The following is a 27,584-nucleotide window of genomic DNA, read 5'->3' on the forward strand; positions in this document are numbered from 1 at the left end:
TTAAGAAAACAATTAAACTGAGTATTACTTTAAGGGGGAAAAAATTACTGGAAATTTTGAACTTGCATAGTTTTCAGAAACTAAAATTAAATTAAAAGGTTTTATTACAAGTTCATCTGCACACATACACATCAATTTACTAACAATCTACCACTCAAGGTGAAGAAGTTAATTACACAGCTAACATTTATTCTGAATATTCATAACAATTTGAACTATCAAATGAAAATCATTAGTTTTGTATTTAAAAAAAGCTATGAATTTGAGCTGTGCTGAAAAAAGTGATTTTTAATCAGTGAATAGTTTGTTTTTCTACGTTTTTGAGTGCTAAATTATTTCTCTGGAATAAGAGTGTACTTAAGTGGTTGTTTTTTGAAGTTAGTTGCTGTGATATTGTGTATTTTGGTTACCGAGAAGACTGGGTCGGATGCATAACGGTGGAAGACAAGACGAAGCTAAGTTTTCATTACTGTATTTAGTTTTATTTCATTTTATTTAGTGTACTTAATGTTTTGCTTGTAATTGTTTGTACTTTTCTTATTTATTTATACTCCCTAATATTTATTTAGCATTTATTTTTGACACTAATTAGCGACACTATTTTGAATAATTAACGATTAACCTAGTAGTCCCTCGGCAGTAATGAATGATGGCAGATTCAGCTGCAGTCGCAAATGGCGTGTCACCAAGTCCTCTGCCATTTAAGAACTCTATTATAAGCAATATAATAAGGGAGTTTGTGGCATGCAGTACTTGCGGCATGTATGCATCTCGGAAATTGGATATCTGGCTTGTGAGAGAGAGGGGGGGGGGTGCATGTGCGAAAAGTGCAGGCAGTGGGAGGAAATAAATGCAGTAGATATCTCAATAACCGCCCTTGTTGCTCCAGGAATGGGAAATGAATACCGGAAGACGAGTAGTGCGATAGGAGAGAATGAAGAAAAGAAATATGAATGAGATAATAATAGTTGACAGTGTAGAAAGCATGAGTGACTGAAAGTTTAGGAGATGGTTTTGTTTGGGAGAGTGAATTCCGATTAAGAGTGACTGAAAGAGGAGGTGGAATGTCTCGGGAGAAGTATGAAAGATGAGATTAGGAGAATGGAAGAGATAAATGCAAGGCAAATCGGAGTAGGAGAGAGAGAGAATGGAATTGGATGTGGAAATGGAGAGAATGGAAACAGTAGGAGAGAGAGCGCGAGGTATGGAAGTACTAGAAGAGGAGAGAATGGAAACAGTAGGAGAGAGGGAATGAGAGATAGGTATGGGAGTGCTAAAAGAGGAGAGAATGGAAACAGCAGAAGAGAGGGAATGAGAGATAGGTATGGGAATGCTAAAAGAGGATAGAATGGAAACAGTAGGAGAGACAGAATGAGAGAGGTATGGGAATGAAAGAAGACAAGAAAATGGAAACAATAGGAGAGAGGGAATGGTAAGAGGTATAATGTATGGGGACTCAATGATCCATGGTGTTCAAGATAGGATGCGTGAGGAGTGTTTGCCAGGAGGAACAATAGAAAGTGTGGTTTTGGCAGTTAAGAGAGGTAAAAGGGTGGATGAGATGATTGTGATGGTGGGAACAAATGACTTGTGTGGTGGTGTAAATAAGGCAGTGAGAGATATGAGATTCTTGCTTGAGATGGTACGAAAGAAGACAGAGAGAAAAAAGATAGTGTGTGTGTGTGTTGCCTAGGTATGATAATGACGAGCTGAGCAGAAGAGCAGTAATATTGAATGACATAATAGCTAGAATGTGTGACATGAGAGGACTGGAATATGTGGATGCTTAGAGTGCGTTTGAGGATAGAAAGGAATTGTATGCGAGAGATTGCTTGCATCTGAATGAGGAAGGACGTAGGCATCTGGAGAGATTGCTGTTCTGAACAAGTCAGTGTGTCCCAGGGAGAATGGTAACAGGGGTGGCCTCTTGTGGGTATGGGTACTTGGGAGAAGGGGGATGACATCAGCTAACACTGAGCCCAGTGGAGTCTAGAGGGGATAATGCTGGGTATAGAAACAATGGCATTTATATGCTTTATACTAAAGCCAGAAGTATCTGGAAAAAGGGAGAGGAATTGGTGACACAGATAGCATCGGCCTGGCCAAAAATTATTGGTATCACTGAGACATGGTTGACAGAAAAGGATATAATAACAGGAATAGAAGTCGCTGGGTACAGCATTTTTCGGCAGGATAGGAAGGAAAAGCATGGTGGTGGAGTACTGCTTATGATAAGTGACGACCTATGTCCTCTAAAAGTGGAGACTTTGGAAGGCAGTCTATGATTTTGAAAGCATATGGTGTGAGGTAAAGGTGGGCAAGACAGGATATTTAGTGAGGTGTTGTTACAGACCCAGGAGCACAGACGTTGGGGACCAGGAAATGTTTAGACAGTTGAGTTTGGCAAGTTCAAGAAGAATGATTGTTATGGGAGATTTTAACTACAGTAGTATAAATTGGGAAGAGAAAGAGGCATGTAGCAATAAGGGAATGGAATTTCTAGAATTCTTGAGGGACAAGTGTCTTAGGCAACATGTAATAGAGAGAACAAGAGGTTCAAGAGATTTGGATTTCGTTATAGCATCAGAAGAGTTGATAATAACTGAGATGACATCTCTCCCACCAGTTGCAGAGAGTGACCATATGGTTTGGACTTGGAAAATAAACACATGCAGGAGTATCAAAGAGACAGGAACGTATGTGGAATTATAAGGCAGGTGATTAGAATAGTCTTAGACGTCAACTTGGGGAAGTTTTATGGAGGGAGGAATTGGAAGGCTGGGATATCATTAGTATGTGGGAAATTATGAAAGAATATTTGTTAGCAGCAATGGTAAGTTGTATACCACGAGTGAACAAGAGGACACAATTTGGAGTAAAGTGGATGACAAACAATATCAAACAGGAATTGCATGCGAAAAAGAGGCTATGGAAGAGATATAAGGAGACAGGTGAAGAGAAGATGCACGAAGAGTATAAGACACAGGCCAGAAGAGTGACTAGTATGGTAAGGAAGACGAAACTAGAATATAAGAAGAGATTGGCCCTAAGATCCAAAGAAAATCCTAGGGAATTTTTTTTTAGATATGTAGCCAGTAGGAGGAGAAATGATTGTGGAAGAATGATATTGTGGGATAAAAATGGGAATGAGTGACTCATGCAGAGGACATAGTGGAATTGTTCAATGAACACTTCATTGGAATATTTCATCCTGGAGGAGTCGGTTTTAATGCTAGAGGGATTGGACAGGTTCGAGGTTTAGAGGTACAGGAGGAGAGTGTATTTCAAATACTGAGTACTCTAGATGTCAGTAAAGCTGTGGGACTGGATGGTATTTCATCACAAGTTTTGAGAGAATGTGCTAGGGAACTAACAGTGCCTTTGACCTGGCTTTTCAATGAAAGTCTGGCTGTGGGAAAGGTGCCCACAGAATGGAAGGAAGGTAAGTGCCATTGCATTAGGGTGGTAGCAGACTGGAAGTGTCTAATTATAGGCCAGTTTGTGTATCATCAGTAGTTATTAAGAGAAAGTAGTGAAGGACCATATACAGCACTGGAGATGAGGGTAATGTTATCTGTGAGAGTCAACATGGATTTGTGAAGGGGCGCTCTTGTTTTAGCAATATGCTAGCCTTTTATGATAAAGTTACAAGAGCATTAGATGAGGGGAAGGCATATACTGCCATTTTCTTAGATTTAGCAAAGGCATTTGACAGGGTGTCACATGATAAGCTGATGTTTAAGTTGCAGCACATGGGTCTTGATGTCAGATTGGTCAACTGGATTCAGGATTGGCTGTCTGATAGGTATCAGAGAGTTGTGTATGGTGGGGCAGTTTCAAGGAAGCAGAGGGTTACAAGTGGGGTCACTACAGGGCTCAGTACTGAGACCTATATTGTTTAATCTTTATATCAATGACATTGTCAGTGGATTGCAAGGGGATATTCAGTTGTTTGCAGATGATGTGAAGCTGGGAAGATTAGTAATAGTGCAGATGCGGCAACCCTGCAAGAAGATTTGAATAAGCTAGATAGGCGGGCGAATGAATGGGGATGTCGGTTGAAGGGAACACAGGGGATTGCTGCAATAATGAGAAGGATGCTGACCTACAGAGATAAAACAGTTATCATTCCGTTGTATAAGACCCTGAACAGACCACACTTGGACTATTGTTCTCAGATTTGGTCCCAAGGATTTGAAGGGGATAAATTAACAGTAGAAAGGGTACAAAGGCGGATAACAAAGATGGTTTCAGGACTGTACAATAATCGTTATGAGGATCGGCTGAGGGAATGTGGACTGCAGAGTTTGGTGAATAGAAGGAGAGGTGATATGATTGAGACTTTTAAACTGTTGAGAGGTGGTTACAGGGTTGACACCGGGGAGTTCTTTCACTTGGTTGAACAGCAGGAAGGAGTCATGACAAGAGGCCATCCTTGGAAGTTACGAAAGAAAACTGTGAGCAAGAGTGTGAGGAGTGGTTTCTTTGCATGGAGGGTGGTTGAACCATGGAATGCATTGCCTGATGGAGTGGTGAGAGCGAGAACGGTCAATGAGTTTAAGGAGTGGTGTGATAGAGTTTGTGTTTTTTTTTGGGGGGGGGGACCTCCCCTCGATGAGTCTTGATAGACTTTGTGTTTCTTAGGAAGGACCTCCCACGAAGAGTCTTTTGACTCCATGGAGGCCTGAATAATAATAATAATTTGCCATACAAACAGATTCCTACTTTTCTTACTTAACCTCTTACCTATACACACAACATTAATGTGCTAGTGGTTTTGCATCCTATCATGTGTAGGAGTAATTAATATAAAACTATCAAATTACAAAGTTCAGATTGGTCTAGCTAGCATGGGATCAAAACTACAGAAAGAAACCAAATGAATTCATATTAGAGTTTCAGGGCAGAATGCCTATTCAAGGAGAATTCTAAGGACCTGTTACACTATAACAGCCTGAAGCCAAATAATTGGCTAAACATAAACAAGTTTAAGTGATTCTATTTTAAATTGTTAATTTTTGTTAATTTTCTCTGATTTATATGCATTCTCTGCCAACACACACAATTTTTATGAATTATTTACATACACTTTTGCATATTAATCTATTTAAAAGGGTTCCAATGATTTCATAATACATTACCTTTAGCATGCAGCATTTGCAATGAACCATTTGTAGACTGTTGAAGAATTCATACCTAGTTTTTCAAAACTATCCATTAACAATGTAGCTTTTACCAAGAGTTACAAGTGTCACTTCAGAAGTTCTGCACACAGTGTGTGCATAACATATGGGATAAACTTAATAGTTTCCACCTTCACATCAGTTGTAAGCCACACTGAGTACAAATGTTGTGTGCCTGTTCAAATAAGTCCTTAACTGGAGGACAAAGAAGTCAAAGTCCCATGTACAAATAGTGGTCAATGCAAATGTCATGCATTGACCAGTTTTCGTACATCAAAATTGCAATCTTACATGGAAAAAATCAAAATGAGATTTGCAGAGATGGTGTAGTTATGTGTCACGGTGGGCATCTTGCTTCCATGCACACTGGATAAGCATTAAAGACGATCCATGGAGTAATAGTCAATTTTTCATCAAAAAAATTCACAGCAAAAGGCCTGACAATCACTATGTCATGTGAAAAATCATGGAATCTTCACAGCTAGAGCTCTCATTTTGCAAGGCAAAAAAGTATCAGATCTCTCTTCCAATATAGTTCTTACATGAGCTCTCCAGACTTGTTTTAGGAATGAAGCTAAAAGACATGAGGTTTCTGCTGAAGTAACTTGACTTACACAGATACCAAAAAGACTTCCCAGCTTATGATATGTGAAAAGATTCTATATATGCTGGAGGAAAAAGATTCTATACATGCCGGATAGCAAATATTAGGAAGTAGTTCAAACTATTCTGATTTATCGTAAAATCTTGACATGTTCAAGTTTCATTTACATTTGAACTGTGCAATGTTTATATCTGTTCAATGCTTCATTTAAATAAATTAACAATGAATAAAACAACAAATACTATGTATAAATAAATTATCAAGTTTCCCATCTTGTCTGATTATTGATGGTAACAAAATTAAATGATAGATTTATATATGTAGTCATTAAGGTCAAAGATTAAGTATTTAATACATAATACATTTAGTAATGAATATCTCATCACATTATCAGAGTAAACAGAAAAAAAATGCTATTCCACACTTGATAAGAGAAAAGTTGAAGAGAAATTTGGGGAAGAAAGCTATTTCAGAGAACATGCCAGTTGTCATACAGTAATCCACCGTTTATCTGACCCTTCAATTATCAGAACTTGCTTTCCTGATAATTAAAGCACAATTACATGGTAAACAGTAGATTACCATATTACTTTAAGACAATCATCAATTCTTAATCTGTATGCCTTTTGAGGGCACATATCAACCTATTACTAGCTTCCTATCAATTTTCTTCAAATTAGTCTTATTTGTCAAATCTTACATTTTAGTCTTCTAAAGTCACTATTAATATCACTTAAAACAACATTTACATCTGTCCTCCTGTAGCCTTTTTTCTTCCCATCAGACATTAAATACTTACCTTGCTAGCTCCCCCCTGTATTTTCTGTAACTGACCTTACCACCTCAGTGTGCTTACACATTCCTGAATATGAACAAGTTCCTTTTTAATATCTTCAACTTCTCACATGATGATACAAGCAATGCCATCTGTTCAACCTAATTTTTCTAATAACTCTCATTAATCAACTGTTATTTCTAACTCAACTCTCAGATTCATAAGTTAAAATTGCTTCATATATATATATATATATATATATATATATATATATAGTCTTGTATATTTTGCTACTTTAATGTTTAGGATAATTTTTCTCTAATTTAAAGAATCAATTTATTTAAACTGCTCCCCATATCTATCTCTGCTTTGCTTATTATGTTATCTATTTTCATAGTTATTTTGCCATTTTCAATAAAAGTCATGCCTACACAGCTAAAATAATTTACTTGTCCTACAGGTTCTCCACTGAGAATGTTTTCCACTTCTTCACATAGTGCGAAAAAAGGAAGTTTTTATTCAACATTTTCATATTAAAATTGTTATAGCAGTTATGCAATTTAGTTAAAGAACTCCAAAGATTTATAAAATATTTATTTAGTAATATAATGTCATCTGCATAACCGCAGAAGAACAACCTTAACCAAGGTTGTTTTCCAAGTTTTTCTTCAAGAAAAAAAAAAAAATTATGAAATTGATAAAAATGAGAACAAAAAAAATCCTTAGACCATCCATTGTACAAATGCACTATTCTTCTTTAAGTGCTATTTCCTAACATAGTTAAGCAAAACCACCTTTGCAAATTTACTCCTGTCTTTAGTGGCTCTGATTAAGAGCTCTGCATTCAGTTTAGTCCAGTTTTTTTATATCGTCTAAAAAAAAATACATGATATTTTTTTTCTTCTTCCAGGGTTTTCTCTTTCCATTGATTTTACCTTCTAGTATTACCTACAGAATTTCTCATTAGATGTTCTAAGTAGGCAATATTTCTTCTTTTCACAATATTGATTAATTCATTTATTGTTTTCAGTACCTCTTCAATTCTTCACCTATTCTGTCCATAGGGAATCTTGAACATCCCATCTAAATATCCATATTACAAAGGCTTCCAGTTTTTTTTGTTGTTGTACTTGCCTTTAACGTCCATGTTTCAACTCCATATAGTAAACCTGATCGTACGTAACATTTCATCATTCAAATTTCAATGTTTACATTGTTGTTACATAAAATGGGTTTCATGTTGATAAAGGACACTTTATCAAAGCAGTATCATCTACATAGCATTAGTTATTTATTAATTGGCCGTTTGTGGTTACTTCTTCCTTTCTTCCTTCTAAGGCCTTGAGAAATAAGACTTAAGAGTAGATGTTAAACAGAAGTGGCAATAGTATACATTCTTGTTTCACTCCTCTTTCAATTTAGATATTGCTCGTCCTGATGTCTGTTAGGACAGATGCAGTCTGGTCCCAGTAGAGGTTTTTAATGAGTCTAACATCCTTATGATCTAGGCCTAGTTGTTCTAAGATGTTTATAAGTTCATTATGCTAGACCTTATCAAAAGTCTTTTCAAAATCAATAAAACAAATATAAAGGTCAGTTTGTTGTTCTCTGCATCTTTTGTGCTAAGATATGTGAGCAAAAAAGTGCTTCTCTTGTTCCTAGGCCATTTCTGAAACCAAACTGAGTTTCACTAACAAGATCATCACATTTTTGGTATATTCTGTTATAAATAAATTTTAGGAATATTTTGAGTGACTCATTAGTCTAATCAATCTAAAATCATCACAAGTTTCTGTATTAGGTTTTTTAGGCAATGCAATGAAGAATGAGTTCATCCAGTCAGAGGGTAGTTTACCAGTATCATAAATTCTGTTGAATAATTTTACAATTTTATTAATATTACTGTCGTTGATTAGGTTAATCATTTCTGCTGGTAGTTCATCTTTGCTACTTCAACTTCAAGATAGGTGGGCTTGTGACTATATTCCTTGAATTTAAGTCTTGCCTATTATCAGAAACTAGTGATTTAATGTATTCAGTCCAAACTTGTTCTTTTTAGATGGTTCTAAGATTCTCTCCTTCATTAGCCCCAAGTAGCATAGGATGTTGTTTTTTCATCAATCCTGAAAATTTTTGAATTTTTTGTGAAAGATTGAAGGATTGTTTTGTTTTTTTTTTCAATTTCATTACATTTTTCTTTCCTCCAGTTTTCTCAGGCTTCTTTTATTTTAGATTTCATCTTGACCTGTATCTCTTTATATTTTGTAGAAACTATTGTTATGCAGTCTGTGTTGGTCCATAAGGGATAAGATCTCAACAGTCATCCAATCCTTCTGCTTGTGAGATGTACTATAACCCAGTATTTCTGTACCTATTTATAATAATTCTTTTAGTTTCTTCCATAATTCATTCACTTCTAGTTCGTCATTATTGGAGTTCTAAATAAATTTTCTATTGTTCTAATTTAGGTTACTTTCCTATTTTCATGTTCTTTAAGCCTTGAAGCCTTTGGCTCTTCATATATATCTAATGTTCTTTAAGTTTTTTTATAATTTAGCTTTTTCATCTGTTTTGTTTACTGGATTTTCTTTAGTTTCAATTTGAGTTCTGCTACTAGTGGATTATGGTCTGAATCAATGTCAGCACCAGGATAGGTCTTTACACTCCTTACACTACTTCTAAAACGTTGCTTGACCAAGATGTAATCAGTTTGATTTCTGACTAGACTGTTGATATTGTCTTGGGGAGATTTCCCTGTTTTGTCTTCTGTTTAGAAGCTCAAACCATTTATTTGTAATTATTAGGTCTTCTTGACAAAACTGCATTAAGCGATCTCCTCTATCATTTCTTATTCCAAGTCCAAACTGTCCTGTAACTCCAGATTCTCCTTTCTCTACTTTTGCATTATAGTAGTCTCCCATGATGATCTTGATATCATGTTTGTCATTTTGAGAAGTTCTTTCAGTTGAGAATAGAAAACATCAATTTCTGCATCATTCTTGTCTCTGCAATCAGTGCGTATACTTGTATAACATTGATGCTGATTGCTTGGCCCTTGAATTATAGGAGCATTAACCTACTGGAGAATGGAATAAAGTTGAGTACACTCTTGGATGTTTCTTTACTTATATTCCTACTCCATGTCTGAGAGTATTATTACTGCTTTCAGAGTTATATAGGGTCATATTGTTGTCCCATTTAAGGGATGCTGGGAACTTGGGGCCATGTTCTTGTTGTGTTTGCCATGGTAGTTGGTCTGGGGAGGTTGAATGCAGTAGTTTTCCCTCTTGCTTTCTGCACTGCAGCTATGGCTATTAAGTAAGTTCTATCCATGCTTCTAGGTATCCAGTCTTAAACCTTGCCGATGTCATTCATCTTCAGTCTGAAGATCAGTAATGGTGTACACCGTTGCTCGCAACCATGGAAGTTGATTTGTCATATCTGGCTAATCTCTGCTAATAACCTTTCGTGGGTGGGAAAAATCATATTCAAAGTCACTTTCTTTCATAACATCAATATCTGAAAAATTAAAAATAGATACAGCATGCTGCCTTATCATGCAATCAACATCCTTGTACATCCTTCAACTGTAACTGTTGACTTAAATATATATATATATATATATATATATATATATATATATCACACTGTATAATGTATGTTTATACCCTATAATTGTAGTGTTTTAAAAGGCTTTTCTTTTGGCACCTTATATGCTTTTTCCAGATCTACAAACATTAAATGCAGATTCCTGTTATACTGTCATGATTTCTTGACAATTTGTTTTGACTATCAGCATCAAAGAATTTCATACTGACAACACCTTTGACCTTAAGGTGGTGGTTGTTCTTAGTTTTTCTTCAAGAATATTTCATAGCCTTTTTTCCATTATGTTTGGATAAATCTTATCCATAATATGGAAATCCTTTTGCTTCTCACATTTGGTTTTCATTTCAAAGGTTTGGGTGATCTAATAGCTGCTCATGTTTGTTCTATTTGAAACACTATGTCCACTTCACATTGGCCAGACTTGGAGCCAAGATATTTGAAACCATCCACAGACTTTATAGTTCTCATCTCTAACTCAATATCTGTTGCGCTATCACCTCCAGTTTTTAACAAATTAACTTTCAGGCCCCAATGTTTATTCATATCCAACAATTTCCTCATCTGGTATTCTACATCCCCCTTGTCCTGTGCAAGAATTATCTGGTCATCAGCAAAAAGAAGAGAATGTACTTCTCTACTATGGGCATTGTCTGTTCCAATCCTTCAAGGCCACATCCAAGTAGATCATAAACACTGTTGGTAACATACAACATCCGTGCTTGAACCCCTTGCTAGTATAAATTCCTCTGAAAGTTTGTTACAATCTTTATAGCAGACCTAGATCTCTGATACATACTCTGCAGGAATTTCTACTGTTCATCTATTCCTGCTCTCTTCAATACCTGCCACATTGTCTTCCTTGGGACAATATCAAAAGCCCCCTCTCCAGATCTACAAAAATTAAATGAGCTCTTTATCCTTAACAGTTTTTGGGATATTTGTCATAAAGAAATTTATATTACTCATGCAAGATCTTCCTGCTCTAAAACCAAATTGTTCCTCCAATATTATTCGAGATGTTTTAAATTCAATTCTGTTCTTCATGATTTAACTAAATATCCTGCTAACCAAACACATAACACTTATTCCTCTATAATTTTTGAGATCTTTCTTATGGATGGATGGATATGAAAAGTTCCACACATAAGAGATATCGACACCTACAATTACTCTGTTGAATATTATGGTTAGAACCTGCCATTTACTACTGCCATACTTGAACATCTATTACCATTCACCAGGATTCAGTAACTCAATTATTTTATCTGTTTCTGTCTCCTTGTGATTATCAGCACTTATTAAAGTCATTCTTTCTTTTATCTGCCATATAACAAAATAACTCTTTGGGATTTTCTTTGGCCTGCTTGACTAGTTTCTTCTTGTAATCTGATTTTGCCTTCATTACCATACTGGTCACCTTTCTTGCCTGATCCTTGTACTGTTCATGAGTTTGCTGGTCACCTTTCTACTTATATATCCTCCACAGACATTATGCTTAAGACAAAGTGCTGACTATCTTCCCTGTTATTATTCATAATGCATAAGAAAGAAAGGAGCATTAAACCTGATGTCAAAATAGTAGACTAAACTTATCTCTTTACTCCTAAATAAATCCAATACAAAACTGCTGTAACTGATTTGTTAAGAAAATAAGCAATTAAAAGAAACTATGAAAACAGGCAGGCACATTGTGCAGTTAATGGGAAAACATTAACTGCACAATGGAGAATCTACAGAACAAGTGAAGCATTCTGGCTCTTTTGGCACAATGTTATTATTATCAACAGATCTCCATGTAGTCAAGAGACCCATTGCAGGACATCCTACTCTCACATGCACAGCTCATCACAATTTGACTTAAATGCATTCACTGTCTCTGCACTCACCACACTCTCAGGCAATGCATTCCAATCACCCACCCATCACTCTCAATGCAAAAAATCTACTCCTCACCCCCTTTACTCACATCTCCTTATACAGCTTCCTGGGATGGCCTCTTGTTCTTGCCCTGTCTCCAGATAGTCTATGAAAAATATCATCCACGTTAATCAGTTAATTACCTCCTTACCAACATATACATCCCTCTTCCTTCTATCCACCAGGCTCTACAATTTGCATTTTTTCAATCTATCATGTTCCACATTCTAAAAACAGACTTAGTCAATCATTTCTGAATCCTCTCCAACAACGTAACATCCTTTTGAAAACCAAGCGACCAAATCTGTGCAGTAATCCATATGCAACCTGATCAAAGCCTTGTACATTGGAATCATAACATCCTTACTTGTACATGTCAGTGTTTTCTGAATCATTCCCATAATTCACTCTGCTGTCCTCACAATTTTAGCAAAATTATGCATGAACTTTCAAATCCCTATCCACAGTCATGCCCAGATCTTTCATCTTCTCCACCATCTCTAAAATATCCCCACTAATCCATCTCTGCTTTGCAAATTTTAAAACCTTATACTTTGCTACATTAAACTGACTTCACTCACTAGCCAATTTAGACAGTCTATTCAGGTACTCTTGAAAAGCTACAAGATCAGCTCTACTTATCACAAGTCTCCCCCAACTTTGCATCATCTGCAAACTATATATTACCATTTAAGCCCTTTCCAATGTCATTTACATACAAATTAAACAAATGGGCCCCCAAAATGGACCCCTGGGGCACACCACCAGTGACTTTCTACTGAGATATCACCCCCTCCATACACACACAACCTACTGATACCTATCAGAGAGCTAATCTCCAATCCAATGCACTAAACTACTGTCCAACCCTATCTGTTCCAATTTAACTACTAAGTTACTAACTTCTTTGGGGTTTTTTTTTTTTCCCCCAAAAAAAGACCTAAGAATCCCTTAAAGTGGTGAAATCTCAATGCAGAACATTTTGTTGACATGCAGAGTACTTTATGTTCCAAATACAATTTCATTCACTTGCACTTCAACCTTTGCCCTCCTCCTCTAGTAAACTACCCACTATAACAAACTATTTTCTTCTGGTCCCTAAGTGTCTGATGTAGTGAGAGTCAACTGTATCTCCATACAGTCATTCTTCTATAATCATTCCTCCTCCTCGGCCACATTATGAAAGAAAGATAGGTACTGAATTTTCATTAAACCACAGCATTTAATGTTCGCTCAAATTCTAAATTTCCTCTTCTTTAAAGCTATACTTCTTACCAATTCAAGGCAAGAACTTTACATTCCTTATGCGAATGATCTCTGTTCCCTTTTTTTTTTTATATACATATTTGTCATAATCTCATTTGTTTTGCAGTTCTGTTCATGTTACTTCTTTACAGTGTTTCATTTCACTCCAAACCTATTTATTCTCTTCAGTAACTTAGGCCTACAATGCCATTGTTATCTAGAATCATGATAATGACTCTTAAGGCAACTGCTATAGCCAGTCACTGGAGACTATTACTCTTATTACAAGAATCATTAGGGTTTTATTTTATTTTTTTTTTAACAGTATGCCAACATACTGTTGAACAGCTGCGTAGTAATGTAACAAGAAACAAGACAGAGCTACTGCCTAAAAAAAAAAAAAAAAAAAAATTCAATCAACACTGAAAATTTTCTGCCAGAAAGCATTATTTTTTCTTCTTCTTTTGCTCTTCTTCCATAGACACCTTTACAGGTTGCACATTCAGCCAGTTTTGACAATATTCACAATACAACTACATCCAACACTACATAAAGGCCATCTGAAAAATTAAACTCAGACCAAAATGAAATATAGTGGGTTGGGGGGGGGGGGGGGGGAATGAATGTAATAACCAGTGGTGGGCATTTTCTTTTGAAAACCAGAACGAAATATTAATATTATAATATTTATTATATAATTATTATTATTAATGCATAATATTTATATAATGACTGAAGTGATATGGAAATAGCTCTAATCTTAAAATTATGGCTGTACCTGGGTGTTATAAATGTTTACAACCAAATAATTTAAGAATTAAGTACAGCTTCAAATTTAAGATTAAATCCATGTCAAGATTATTTCAATTATATATAATACATCACAAATCAAGGCAATTTATCAAATAATAACATAATTTAAAAAAAAAATACTTTCCTTCCTTCAGGTATATAACCAATGGCTGCTGTACAAATTAACAACCACCAAACAGCAACAACAGTGATAAGAATCCTAAATTGGAAAATAAAGAAATGTCAAAAAGTGCATATATGCTTTAATCTCTCTCTCTGATATGCTTAACTCAATGAATGAGGTTTTAAATGATTAAAATAAGTTTGCATTAGAAAAAAAAAAATCAAAAACAGCTAGTTCTAAAAATAATGAGAAATCAATCCCTTTAACACTATAAACCTGATAGCTTTCAATTAATTATCAAAAATTTCATATGTACCCTCAAAGAGTTTACAGGATACTATGACAATACTACATGATTAAGTTTACATCATTACTAGCTTTCTATAAACAATTTTCCTCCAAATTACTTCATTTGTTACCTAGACTAAATAAATCATTCATTCACTTAACTACATCAATCCAAATATCTTCCTTTTGGGTCTTTTTCTGCCATGAGGGCATCAAACACTTGTTAACCTTGTCTCTTCCATTCTATTTAAGCAACTGTAATATTTATTATTATTATTATTCTGGGAAACTCCAAGGGTTCGACAGACTCATCGAGGGAGGCCCGAACATCATGTCAAGAACAACTATTCAACATTCACACAGTATCTATCATACCTTGCCTTGAACTCATTCACGGTCGTAGCACCCACAACAGACTCTGAAAGCTTATTCCACTCATTCACCACTCTCCAAGTAAAGAACCTAGCTCTAACACCCTTGTCAACCACGCTCTTGCCCAGCTTCCATGCATGGCCCCTAGTCCTCTCACCACCAGTCATATTTTCAAAAATATCTTCTGGATCAATCTTATAAAAACCCTTCAGTAATTTGAATGTCTCAATCATATCACCCCCTCCTTCGCCTATTGTCCAATTTCTGCAACCCCAAATCTTCAACCTATTCTCATAAGATTCATTCCACAGACCTGCTATCACATCTTGGTCACTCGTCTCTGGACCATCTCCACTTCCTCCCCATCACAAAGAAACCCTGGTGCCCATAGCTGGGCACAGAAGTCCAGATGGGGTCTTATCAAGGCTCGATACAGAGGAACAACAACTTGTTCGTCTCTGCATGTTAAAGTATTTTTCAGAAGCCAAGTGATTTGGTGAGCTGTTTTAGTTACTTTTGCAATGTGCCCCCTAAACTTCAACTCCCTATCCACCAACACTCCCAAATCCATGGCCTCATCAATCTCCTGGAGTATGATTCCACCAATGCGATATACTGCTGCTATTCTTTTCACCCCAAAGTGCATAACCTTACACTTTGCCACATTAAATTGACATCCATTTTTCCTAGCCCAGTCCTCCAAACTATCCAAATCATCCTGTAAAATTTTGACATCTTGTGCACTAACAATTGCTCTACCCAACTTTGCATCATCAGCAAACAAGTGAACACTTCCTCTCAGATCCTTTCCAATATCATTGATGAACAAATTGAAAAGTAGTGGTCCAAGAACAGAGCCCTGTGGCACTCCACTAGTCACAAGACGTCTTTTAGACTCCACTCCCGAGTAAACCACTCTTTGATATCTCTCCTTCAACCACCCTCTTATCCATCTCACCAACCCTATGTCCATTCCCATCTGCTCCAGTTTACTGATTAGGGTTCCATGTGGTATCCTATCAAAGGCCTTGGAAAGGTCCAGTAGTATCACTGTAAACCCATTACCCCTATCCAGTTCAGCCGTCACTGTGTTATAAAACGTGAGCAAGTTACTGAGGCATGATCTACCCTTCACAAAACTATGTTGTCCCCCATACAACATCCCATTTTCATCTATCCAATCCTGTATTCTTTTCTTCACTAATTTCTCTAAGACCTTGACAATGATTCCTGATATGCTAATCGGTCAGTAATTTACAACAGCAGTCTTGGAACCACCTTTATGCAGTGGAACTATTTTCCCCTCTTTCCACCCACTCGGGACTAACCCAGACCCGAGACTCAAATTAAACAAAATGGTCAAGGGTACTGACAATTCTTTAGCTGCTTCTCGTACAACACGAGCTGGTATACCATCCAATCGCACAGATGTATTGACATTGAGTTTATGCAATAGACTACTCACCTCCACTTCATTCACCACAATTCCCGTATAATCTACTGGTTTATTCATTTCTGCAATGTAACCACCTGGATGATATATTCTTGCAAAGTGCTCACTCAGTAACTCAACTATCTCAACTGATTCAGTTACCTCCCTATCATCGGCATTCTTTAAAATCATTCTGCCATGTACATTTTTCCTTTTACTTGCTACATATCTAAAAAACTGTTTAGGATTCTCTTTAGCCTTCATGGCCAATGTTCTTTCGTAATCCTTTTTTGCTTTTCTTACCACACTCATCACCCTTCTGGCCTGCGCTTTATACCGTTCATGTGCCTGCCGGTCACCTTTCTCCTTAAATTCCCTCCATAGTTGTTTCTTTTTTTGCAGCTCAAGCTTAATGGTGTTATTCATCCATTTAACCCCTACTTGATTTATTATTCGGACTCTAGGTATACAGTCAGCCATTGCTTCATGCAAGCACTTCTTAACTACCTCCCATGCACTATCAACTTCTAGTCCTTGCAGTTGTACATGCCATGGCACTGAACCAAACTCCTAAGCTTGTCATACTTTCCAGCCCGATAATTCCACATGTACCCTGTCTTAATTGAAAATTCTATGCAGGGTTAATGTAATATCTTACATTAACCCTGCTCACACATATATCTTCAATGCTAACAATGCAATGAAGTTCCTTGATTTTTCTTAGAACTCTTATCTACAGTTTCTAGTATTTGATCAGTTGTTTTATTTCTAATCCAGCTCTTATTCATTAATTAAAACTGGTTTTTATACTGTTTTCAACAGTGTTTTCTATGCTGCTAGTTTAGTGTTTTAACTCATTTCTCATATTCCATATAAATTTATTTCCACTTATTTCAACCTAAACAGATTTGCTTTTTCTATAAATTTAATTTGTCATCTTCACTAAAGACTAGACTACCTAAAGAGCCAACATATTTTGCTTTGTGTGTTTTCCACTGAGAAATGAAGATGACGTCATTCATGCTCCTGCCTAATTTCATTGATTTTGTCTTTTTATTATAGATTTTCAAGCCAAATTTCTCGCAGCATTTATTGTTTAACTAGTTCTGAAGATATGTGGATACCGATATCAGGTTTAATGTCACTTCACAACATATTCTGATCTGAATAGATTAGAAATAACAGGGAGTGTGCACCTTTTTTTTAATACATGATTTTACAAACCATCTGTGTTTCAAGTATAACTGCTAACTTACAATTTGAATAACATTTGAAGGGCTTTTCTCTTGATAACTTATTGTATACCTATCCCAAATCAACAAAACTTAATATACGAATCTTGTTATAATTCCACTTTCCACTATTTGTCTTAAAGTAAAAAATCTCAATGTGACATTCCATATTTGCTGTGAACACAGGTTGTTTTTTTTCCCAATTTTTCTCATGAATTATGAAGTGTAGCCACTTTTTTTTTTTTTTTTTTTTAATGTTCAGCCCCCCTATACACAAGAGGTTGGTTGATCAACCTATAGTACATTAATATCATATATGGGCAGTGGGGTTGAGAAAGGAGAAACTTGTTTATATTTGATTTAAAAGCATATGTATTGTATTCCTTGGGAAATCAATCAGGAGGAAGACTGTTCCACAGTACAGCAGTAGCAGGGATGAAGGAGTAGGGAAAAAAAAAAACTTGTCCTGTGGGTTTTAAGGTGTACTGTGAAAGGGTGTCAGGCAACAGCTGTATGTGTTCCAGCAGGCTTAGTAATGAGTGGGGAAATTATTGATGCTATTTTAGATGAACATTTGCCATGGAAATATTTATAGAATACACAAGTTGCAGAAACCAAACATCTGTGTGAAAGTGGGGGAAGAGTGAGTTGGTAAGAGATGGCTTGTTTATCAATTACCGTATATGTCAGCATATAGGACCACTGGCATATAAGATGAGGCCTACATTTTAGGCTATTTTCAGGTTTTAAGCTTATGTTGGTTGTATAAGACTACTCCCAATTTCTTCTTTCTTGTATTAATGCAACGTTAGGTATTCTTGTTATATCCGTTATTTTTATAACTATGCATATCCGTTATTTTTTTGCATAGCATAGATTTAGTATTTATGGTATTTATGAATTACCCTAATTAAGTGATTAGCCCTGATTTTAATTATTAATTTAGCATTTTTTTAAATTTTAGGATTATTAAAATTGTTATCATTTAAAATCATGGAACCAGCAACAAAATGAAGAAAGTATAAAGCTTGATTTAAAATAAGGATAATTGAAATGGCAAAGCAAAAAAAAATGACAAAGCAAAAACTAAACCTAAGATAAAATTTCCTTCAGGTGTTTTTGTACATTTTCATGAAAAAGGATGGATGGATGAAAATGGCGTGAAATTATGGATAAATAATGTGTGGAACACACCAGGTATAATGAAGAAACGTGGGATATGTTTCATAGTCATTTAACTGAGAATACTAAAGTCTTCTAGAAAAAAATAATACAAAAATTGCTGTTATACCAGGTGGTTTAACTTCTGTATTGCAACCACTAGATGTCTGCTTGAACAAACCATTTAAAGATCACATGCGAGAAGAGTGGAATAATTGGATGTTGACTGGTGAAAAATCTTTTACAAACGGTGAATCTATGCATGCTGCATCATTTGATATGTTGTGCAATTTTGTGATCAAAGCATGGAATAAAGTAAAAGTTGAGACTGTAATAAAATCATTTAAAAAGTGTGGTATCTCTAATCTTATGAATGGTATGGAAGATGATCTGTTGTGGGACACTGATGACGACGAAAACTAAATCAATTCACCAGATTCAAACTGGCATCCATATGTTCATTTAAACAATGAATCTGAAGAACTATTCTCAACAGATGAAGAAAATTAACATGAAAATTGAGGTTAATAATTACTATTTGTTTTTTTAAGACTTACATCTATTGTAATATTTTAAATAAATTCATGTAACAAAAAATTAATCTGATTTGTTTATAAACACTGCCTATTTTCTTATATAATGATATCTTGTAACTACCTAAATGTTCATCCAAGAAATGAAGCTTCCCTTAATTTGAGGGAGCTCTTGGGAGCCCCACTCCAAATGTGAGAGCAGTTCGATAGATGGATGGATTTGAGATTTGTATAAGGTTAACAGCTGTTCAAAGGTGAAGTAACGTTTTGAGCAAAAGAGAAATCCTAGTGTTTTGGAAGCTGAGGAAAGAAATGGTTGTGATGTGTTTATGCCACGAGAGGCTTTATATCAGGCTAATTCCAAGAAGAAAAATCTCATCTTGTTTAGAAATGTAGGTGTTTTCAAAAATAATACTGGAGGGAAAATGGTTCTTTTTTTGTGAGAAATAACATAGAAATTAGTTTTACTAGCATTGAAATTAATGAGATTATCAAGGGTCAAGGGGTGCTTAAGGGTCAAAGCTGTATAACTGAGAGGAGACCTCCACATAGCCTTTAAAGGAATGCGGAGAACCAACCAGGGCTTCTGACCTAATGTCCAATCCTCACCTTCTCGTGGTACACCCTGTTGGGTATTTACTTTGATACTGAACGAACGAGGATGGGCTGGCAATTTGGGATTTAGCTGACCAAATTGTATTCTTATTGGTTAAACCAAAATAAAAAATGATGGTACAACATGACAAAATTTCTTGCCGGCTGGGGCGTCGCCCGGTTAAACAAGGCCCCCGTTGTTTTCGCCAAGGAACCAGGGCGAACAGCGAAAAGTCAGCTACTGAAACAAATCTGAAAACAAACCTCAACTCAACATCACCAGAGTTAAAGATCGGTACTATCAACGTAAGAAGCCTGAATGGCAAAGAAATGGAGCTAGCTGAGGAATTAGATAACTACCAGATCGACATAACAGGGGTGACTGAAACAAAAAAGACCAAAACTGGTGAGATCTTTCTGAGCAATAAATACAAAATGTTATATTCAGTCAATGACAATCAAGGAAAAGAAGGAGTAGCCATAGTATTCAACACAAAATACGAGGCTAATCTTATTGAATGGCAGTCAGTCTCAAGTAGAGTAATGTGGGAAAATATGAGAATGGGGAACTGGACAATGAGACTTATTTATGCCTATGGTCCCACAGAAGGTTCAACTAAGGTAGAATTGGAGGAATTTTTTGACGCTTTAGAAAAAGCAACGGACACAATGAAAAAGGAAAAGTTGGTCCTTGTTGGGGATGTAAATAGCAGAGTAGGAAATGATTGTGAGACATACAAAAATATTTTGGGAAAATTTGGTGAAAAGAGCAAAGCTAATAATGATGGCAAATATCTGTTGGATTTCTGCTCAGGACATGGACTGGTTATTACTAACACCATGTTCCAACATAAAAATGTGCACAAATTCACATGGAGAGAAGAGGCTAGGAATGAAAAAAGTCTCATTGACTATGTTATTGTTGATAGTGATGTTTTCTCCATGGTGCAGGACACCAGAGTGTACAGACGATTTGAAATTGGAAGTGATCACTATTTAGTCTTGAGCAGGATAAAATTGAATTTCATATTGAAAAGAATAACATGTAAGAAAGTTTTAAAGCGAATAAAAGATGAGCAGCTCTCAGATGTGAACTGTAGACTAAAATACAGAATGATTATTGAAAAGAAAATGAAAGAGTTTGAGAAGAGGAATCAAGCCTTGGAGATTCAGTGGCAAACTCTGAAGGAAACATTGATTGATTCTGCCAGAGAGGCATGTGGTGAGGTTGTGTGCAAGGATAAAAAAATCAGAACTCCCTGGTGGACACAGGAAGTTAAGGAGGCAGTGAAGGAAAAGAAGAAAGCATATCAAAAGTTCCTGGAAAATAAGTCAGCTTTTACTCTTACAGAATACAGAGACAAATGTAAGAAAGCTAAACAGTGTGTAAAACTAGCTAAACAAAAGTCATGGGAAGACTTTGGCAAGAATATAGAAAATAAATATCAAGAAGGTGGCAAAATATTCTGGAGGTTGTTGAAGAAGCTTAGGAATGGAGGAAAGAGTGCTGTAAAAGGAGTTAGAGATGATAAAGGTGACATGAAAACAGGAGAAAAAGATATCCTTGAAGAATGGAGTAATTACTTTGAAAAACTGCTAAATGAAACAAGCAGTGATGACAGCACAGTGATAAAAAACACTGACCAGGCATGCAGTCAGGAATACATATCCATACTTGAAGTAGAAAAAGCCATCAAAGGCTTCAAATGTGGAAAGGCAGCAGGAATAGATGATATTCGACCAGAAATGCTGAAGTATGGTGGTATAAAAGTCTTACAGTGGCTGCACTGCATAGTTCAGAAAGCCTGGACAGAGGGACGAATTCCTGATGATTGGAGTAGAGCTCTCATAGTACCCATATATAAAAAGGGAAATAAAACTGAATGTGAGAATTACAGAGGTATTTCCCTACTGAGTGTTCCTGGCAAGATCTATGCAAGTATACTTGAGAAATGGTTGAGAAGAATTGTGGAAGAAAAGCTTGGTGAAGAACAAGCTGGATTCAGGCCAAATAGAGGCTGTCAGGATCAGATCTTCACTTTACGACAAATAGTCGAGAAAGCATGGGAATATAACAAAGATCTGTATTTAAGTTTTGTCGATTTGGAAAAGGCATATGACAAGGTGCCAAGAGAGGAGCTATTCAATACGCTGCAGTTATATGGTGTCAATGAGGTATTATATCAAGCAATACTTAGTCTTTATTAGAGTTGTAAGCAGTTAGAATTGAAGGAAGTACAGGAAGATGGTTCAATGTTAAATCTGGTGTGAGACAAGGATGTATATTATCCCCTCTGTTATTCATTATCTATATGGATCACATTATGAAGGAAAGTGGTATTAAACCTGATATCAAAATTGGAGATGTTAATGTCAGCTCTTTGCTTTATGCGGATGATGTTATACTTCTAAATAAATCCGCTACAAGTCTGCAAGATTCTCTGACTAAATTGAATAGCTGTTGTAATAGATATGGTATGAAGGTCAGCAATAAAAAGACAAAGACAATGAAAATAGGCAGAATCATTGAAAATGTCAACTGTGTTGTGAATGGAGAACCGGTGGAACAAGTAAAACATTTCAGCCAATTAGGCATGATTTTTACTGAAGATGGTAAATTAAATATAGAAATAGACAACAGAATCAGCAAAGCTGGTATGGTGTGAAGTCAATTGAATAAATTCATATGGAGTAAGAGAGAAATTAGTCGGAACACTAAATTAGCTGTATACAAGACAGTGTTCAAACCAGTTTTAACTTATGGATCTGAGAGCTGGGTCAGAAGTAAAACACTTGACCAAAGACTAGAGACCGCAGATATGAGAGTCCTGAGAAAGATTAGAGGCATGAACAGATGGCATCAATGGCAATATCATATTAAAAATGAGGATATTAGGAAAGAACTTGACATTGTCAGCATCCAGGAATGCGTTAGCAGAGCTAATCTCAGGTGGTATGGTCACTTAAATAGAATGGGAGAGGAAAGATTAGCAAAACAAGTGTTCTCTGCCAGGTTGGCAGGAAAACGACCCAGAGGAAGACCAAGATATAGGTGGATTGATACGGTACAAAGTACCTTAGACGATAGAAATATAAGATCTGATAATGTTGGAGTGTTGACAAGTAACAGACTGATTTGGAGGAAAATTGTAGATAGGAAGTTAGTAATGATGTAATTTTTTCATGTAGTACTGTCAGATCCTGTACACCCCTTCAAGGTACATGGCAGGAATTTGATGATGATGAATCCCATTGGAGAACAGCTTGGAGATCAGAATTGAGGGCAGTGGTGGTTGATGTTGTGTAAGTTCAGATGAGTTGAATAGAGCATGGTTTATCAAATGAAAGGGAGCAGTGCAATTGCTGTTATCTGCAAAACTGTGTATTGGGTTGGAGGTCAACTGAAGTAGGGCATTGATATACGGAAGGAAGAAGGCTGGTGAGAGAACAGAACCTTGTGGAACCCCAGTATTAGTTGGATGGTGAGAGAATAAGGAACCATCTACCATCACACATAGTGTGCATCCAGACAGAAAGCTGGCAATCCAACTTCAGGAGTCCTAAGATGGTCCAAATGATGGGAGTTTGCTCAGCAAGCCTTTGTTCCAGATCCAGTCAAAAGTTTTGGAGAGATCAAGTGCAACCACTTGAGATTTGTCAAATTTCTCCATGGCATTTGTCCAGAGATGAGCAATATATAAGAATAGATCTTCTGTTGATCAGCAGCAACAGAATCCATACTGGTGGCCACTTAATAGCTGGGTGCCTTCAAGGTAGCATAGGAGTTGAGAATTGATGGTTTTCTCCATCACATTAAATAGGACTGAGTGAGTGAAATGGGGGGGGGGGGGGTAGTTAGATGGCAGTGATTTGTCACCGTTCTTAGGAATGGGTTTAATATTGGCCAATTTCTAGGCTGTGGGATAAATACTAGTGGAGTAAGAGTATGTGCAGGTGGCATAGGATAGGAGTCAGTTCTAGTGCACAAACCTTCAGGAGAATTGGAGAAATGCAATCAGGGCCAGGAGACTTTTTTGTGTGTCTAACTTAGATGATAGATTTCTGATCTTTTCTGGCAAAAGGATATAGTGGGCATTATATGTTATATAGCTATAATGGTTGGGGGGGCATTTACGATTGTCAATTATGTATGCATTGAAGACAAAGCATGAAGCCAGTAGAGTGGCTTTTTCTGTGGGTGATGATGCAATAGAGCCATCTAGGTGTGATAGTGGTGGGAATAGAGTTATGCAAAAGGACAGGCTGCAAGTTTCCTGCTTTTCACCCATTCAAATTCTGTTTTGGAAGCATTGAAGGTGGATGGAGTACTTGATGTAAGCCAGCTGTGGTGTGCTTGAGTTTTCATTTGTATAGCCTTGGCACATCACATCTTTTGGAGAACCAGGGTTTAGTTAGGGGATGGCAGTTCAGAGAAGTGTGGTGAATGTGCATTTCCATGCCAGTGAGGATTACTTTGATATATTCGATGCATATGTTTGGATTGGAAGACCAGAAACAATAGTCCAACCATGGGAATGAGGCATAGAAGTCACAGAGGCTGTCCCACTTGGCACTGTTATAATGCCAAACTACTCTCCCATACGTATGGGAGTGGCTGTGTAAGCGTTGTTACATGGGGGAGGAGATGAGCACTAGATTGCAGTCAGAATTACCTGGGGAGTGTTGTCTCTATGTCCGCTGTGTATTTGGAAGGGTCATTGGTATGGAAGTGATCTGGGGTGTTTGGGGAGTGATTCGAGTTATCTGGTATTCTGGTTGGCATGAACAATTTGTGTATGGTTGCTAGTAGTGGCAAATGTTTCAGTATCTCTGCCTACTCTGTACAACTGGAGAAGGAAAGCCAGTTGGTGTTGTGGACATTAAAATCTCTTAGGAGGATGATCTCCATTAGGAGAGTGGAACTGGAGAAAACCAATTTAAGATGAGAAAATTAAAGAGCTCAGAGTGGTTGGTGGCAGTAGGAAAGCAATAGAGACAGCAAATGAATTTGGCTGAGCGAGGTAGGGATATTTTCAACCAAAGAAGGTCAAAGTTGGGTGATTCTGGGTTAGATGCTCTCTGGCAAGGTATGTCAGAGCAGATATATATGCACAGATGCTACACTTGGGGTTGAAAGGAGTTCAAGAGTGTGTAGTTTGGCAGATTGAGATGGACAGTGCTGGGGAAGGAGAGATTTGAGTTTAGCAGAAACTCAAATCTCGCCTTCTCGGTTTGGTGGACTGAAGATGGTAGTAGACACTATTAAGGTTGGAGTTGAGGCCACAGATGCTAGTGAAGTGGATGTGCAATGTTCTGTGAGGCATATATTTGACCACAAGGGTCTCGCATTCAGTTGAGATCAAAGTTTCATTCTCCTGATAATTTGTTGATGTCTTCTTTCAATCGTTTACCATTTTCCTTCAGAAAGTTCATAATAACAGCACTCAGTCACCTGTTTTTGGCCTTAAGTCATGTACTGTTGATGCGATTAGGTCGCAAAGTTCATTAGCAGGCAAGGATGCACTACTGATTGTAGAGTAGCTCGTGCTTAGTTTCAGGCATTCAGATTTTGGTAGAGAAGGTTTCAATCATAGATGTTGTTCGAGGTTTTCGAACAAGCTGAGAAGATGTTTTATGGAAGGGAGGCGAAGCGAGCAGAAAAAAAGTTGGTTGAGATTGATAAAAAAGCTTGTGTGCTGATTCACCAATTTTTGTGCAGGTAGCACATAGCCAGTGGCAAAAGAAAGTATACAAGATACTTTTTTTTTTTTTTTTTTTAAAATCGGTAACTTCAGTTTTACAGCTGTGGCACTTCGATATTGTCATTGGGTTTGTTGGCGATCAACGGCGGTATGCTGATGAGACTCAAGGTGCTCTTTCATTATTAGCCTTTGTTGCCACCATCATTACTTCATATGGCAGGCATAGTGGGCATTTGCACGTGGCTGGTTTCTTAATTACAAGGATAACTGATTTGATGGACAAAAGTACTAAAAGGTTGTGCAGAATTAATTGGATCCTTAGTACCTGCTATTAGTTTTCCCATTTACTGATTATTTTGCATGAAAAAACAACAATAAAATGTGGGAGCACAAGTTTAGAGTAGTTTATTCACACGCACCACCTGATATCTGTGGTGAAACGAAGCTGTATCACTGTAAAACTTTTAGACTTCAATATTTGAGCATTTATCATTGAATATCATCTACTCCAGTTGCCTTTCCACATCTGAGGCAGGAAAAGCAATCACAAACCTGAAGTACTGATATGTGCTCTTGAATATTTTCTACCACTGTTTTTGTCACTGCTTATTTCATCTAATAATCTTTCAAATAAATTACTCTAAATTATCATTATCGGCAGTCACTTCATTTTTAACTTTTTCAATAACCACCACAACATTAATCCGTCTTCATGATATTTAACTTCTAGATTTCTTTTCCCATAACTTCTGTTGGGCTACTTTCACTCACTCTCTCTCACACACACAGCTCTCTTACTTTTTTCTCTGTATTCTCAAAAGGCACCTGCTGACTTATTTGATAGGAACTTTAAGACTTCTTTTTCTGAACTCTGACTTCTTTGGCCCACCACGAAGTTCCAATTTTTCCATCTTTACAGGCAACTCCACCACAAGCCGTCCTGAGTGAAACAATCAACATTCTCAGGTTTTTGGAACCTAGTCCCTAAATTTTGATTCTTGCTTTCAATCCTCTCCCTTAATATTTTTATATTGGATTCTACAGTATACCTGTGAAAGTTGCTAGGCAGTGATTCTTTTTAAAACTTTTGAACATATTTTTCTTTTCTTTTAATATGTTGTTCATTTTTATTCTACTCAAACTAAATGGTGATAATTTCCTGTCTCAAATCGCCTGTACAATTTTGTATCTTACCAGTGTGAAGAAGATCTCTGTCAACCAATGTGAAGAATCTCTGCCAACAATAATTTATTTTAACATTATTAACAACAGCAAATGAACTATTTTTAAAAATGATGTTCATTAGGTATAGTTTCTGGGAAAATTCCCATGCTACTCCTCTTAAACACTATTATTATAATAACGGCTATTATAGCCTGTTTTTGTTTAGGAGTGTCCCTTATTTTAAATACATTGGCTATTATTACTCAAAAAAGGTATATATATATATATTTTAGGGCATTATGGGTGAGTATAGAAGGCAATTATAGCAGAATAAAAGAGGTGGAAAAATTTTGTACATACCTTGTTTTGATTCCAGGATGTCTTCCAATTTCATGATCCTGCTTAAGGTTGTTTATAAAGGGGGAGGGGGTGTTTTGACATGGGAAAATAAATTTGGAAACCCGGATTATGTATTAATAATATAATATATATTATTAATAATAATGACGAAACAAAAACGAAACAATATATATATATATATATTGTGTTTAGGGGTGCATTTTGTGGGAAGGGGGGAAGGAGAAGGGTTTACTTATGTGGAAACTGGGGCAGGGGAGGGGGTTAACAGGGTGCGGACCGTTTCGGTCGACTGACCATCATCGGAACTTTTTCGGAATGAGTGTAGGGCTATGTCAAGACTGTAAGTTGAATTTGCCAAATAAGGACATTGTTGTCGCTAAATGGCCGGAGATGTGGCTTAATTTGCAAGTTCTGGATCGTCCAACATTCGGAAATTAGGTAGGAGCGGTGGATGTTGATTGAATTTTCATCGCATTTTATGGCGATAGTTTCGGATA

General features: G+C 36.6%; 1 protein-coding gene across 3 annotated transcripts in view; it reads right to left on the bottom strand.

The window, feature by feature from the left end:
• Nucleotides 1-27,584, bottom strand: part of Gpat4 (Glycerol-3-phosphate acyltransferase 4) — a 470,968-nt gene that overhangs the window by 289,627 nt on the left and 153,757 nt on the right. For all 3 annotated transcript variants that reach the window (XR_016548355.1, XM_090393085.1, XM_090393086.1), the window contains exon 7: nt 14,269-14,345. Coding sequence is in view for 2 of the 3 variants with exons in the window: in XM_090393085.1 (XP_090249211.1) it covers nt 14,269-14,345 (77 nt within the window). In the remaining variant the exon portion in view is untranslated. The remainder of the gene's footprint in view (nt 1-14,268; nt 14,346-27,584) is intronic.

This window comes from Typopeltis vanoorti, chromosome 5 (genome assembly GCF_054136105.1).
Source record: "Typopeltis vanoorti isolate ZY-2024b chromosome 5, IOZ_Tvanoo_1.0, whole genome shotgun sequence".
NCBI lineage: Eukaryota > Metazoa > Arthropoda > Arachnida > Uropygi > Thelyphonidae > Typopeltis > Typopeltis vanoorti.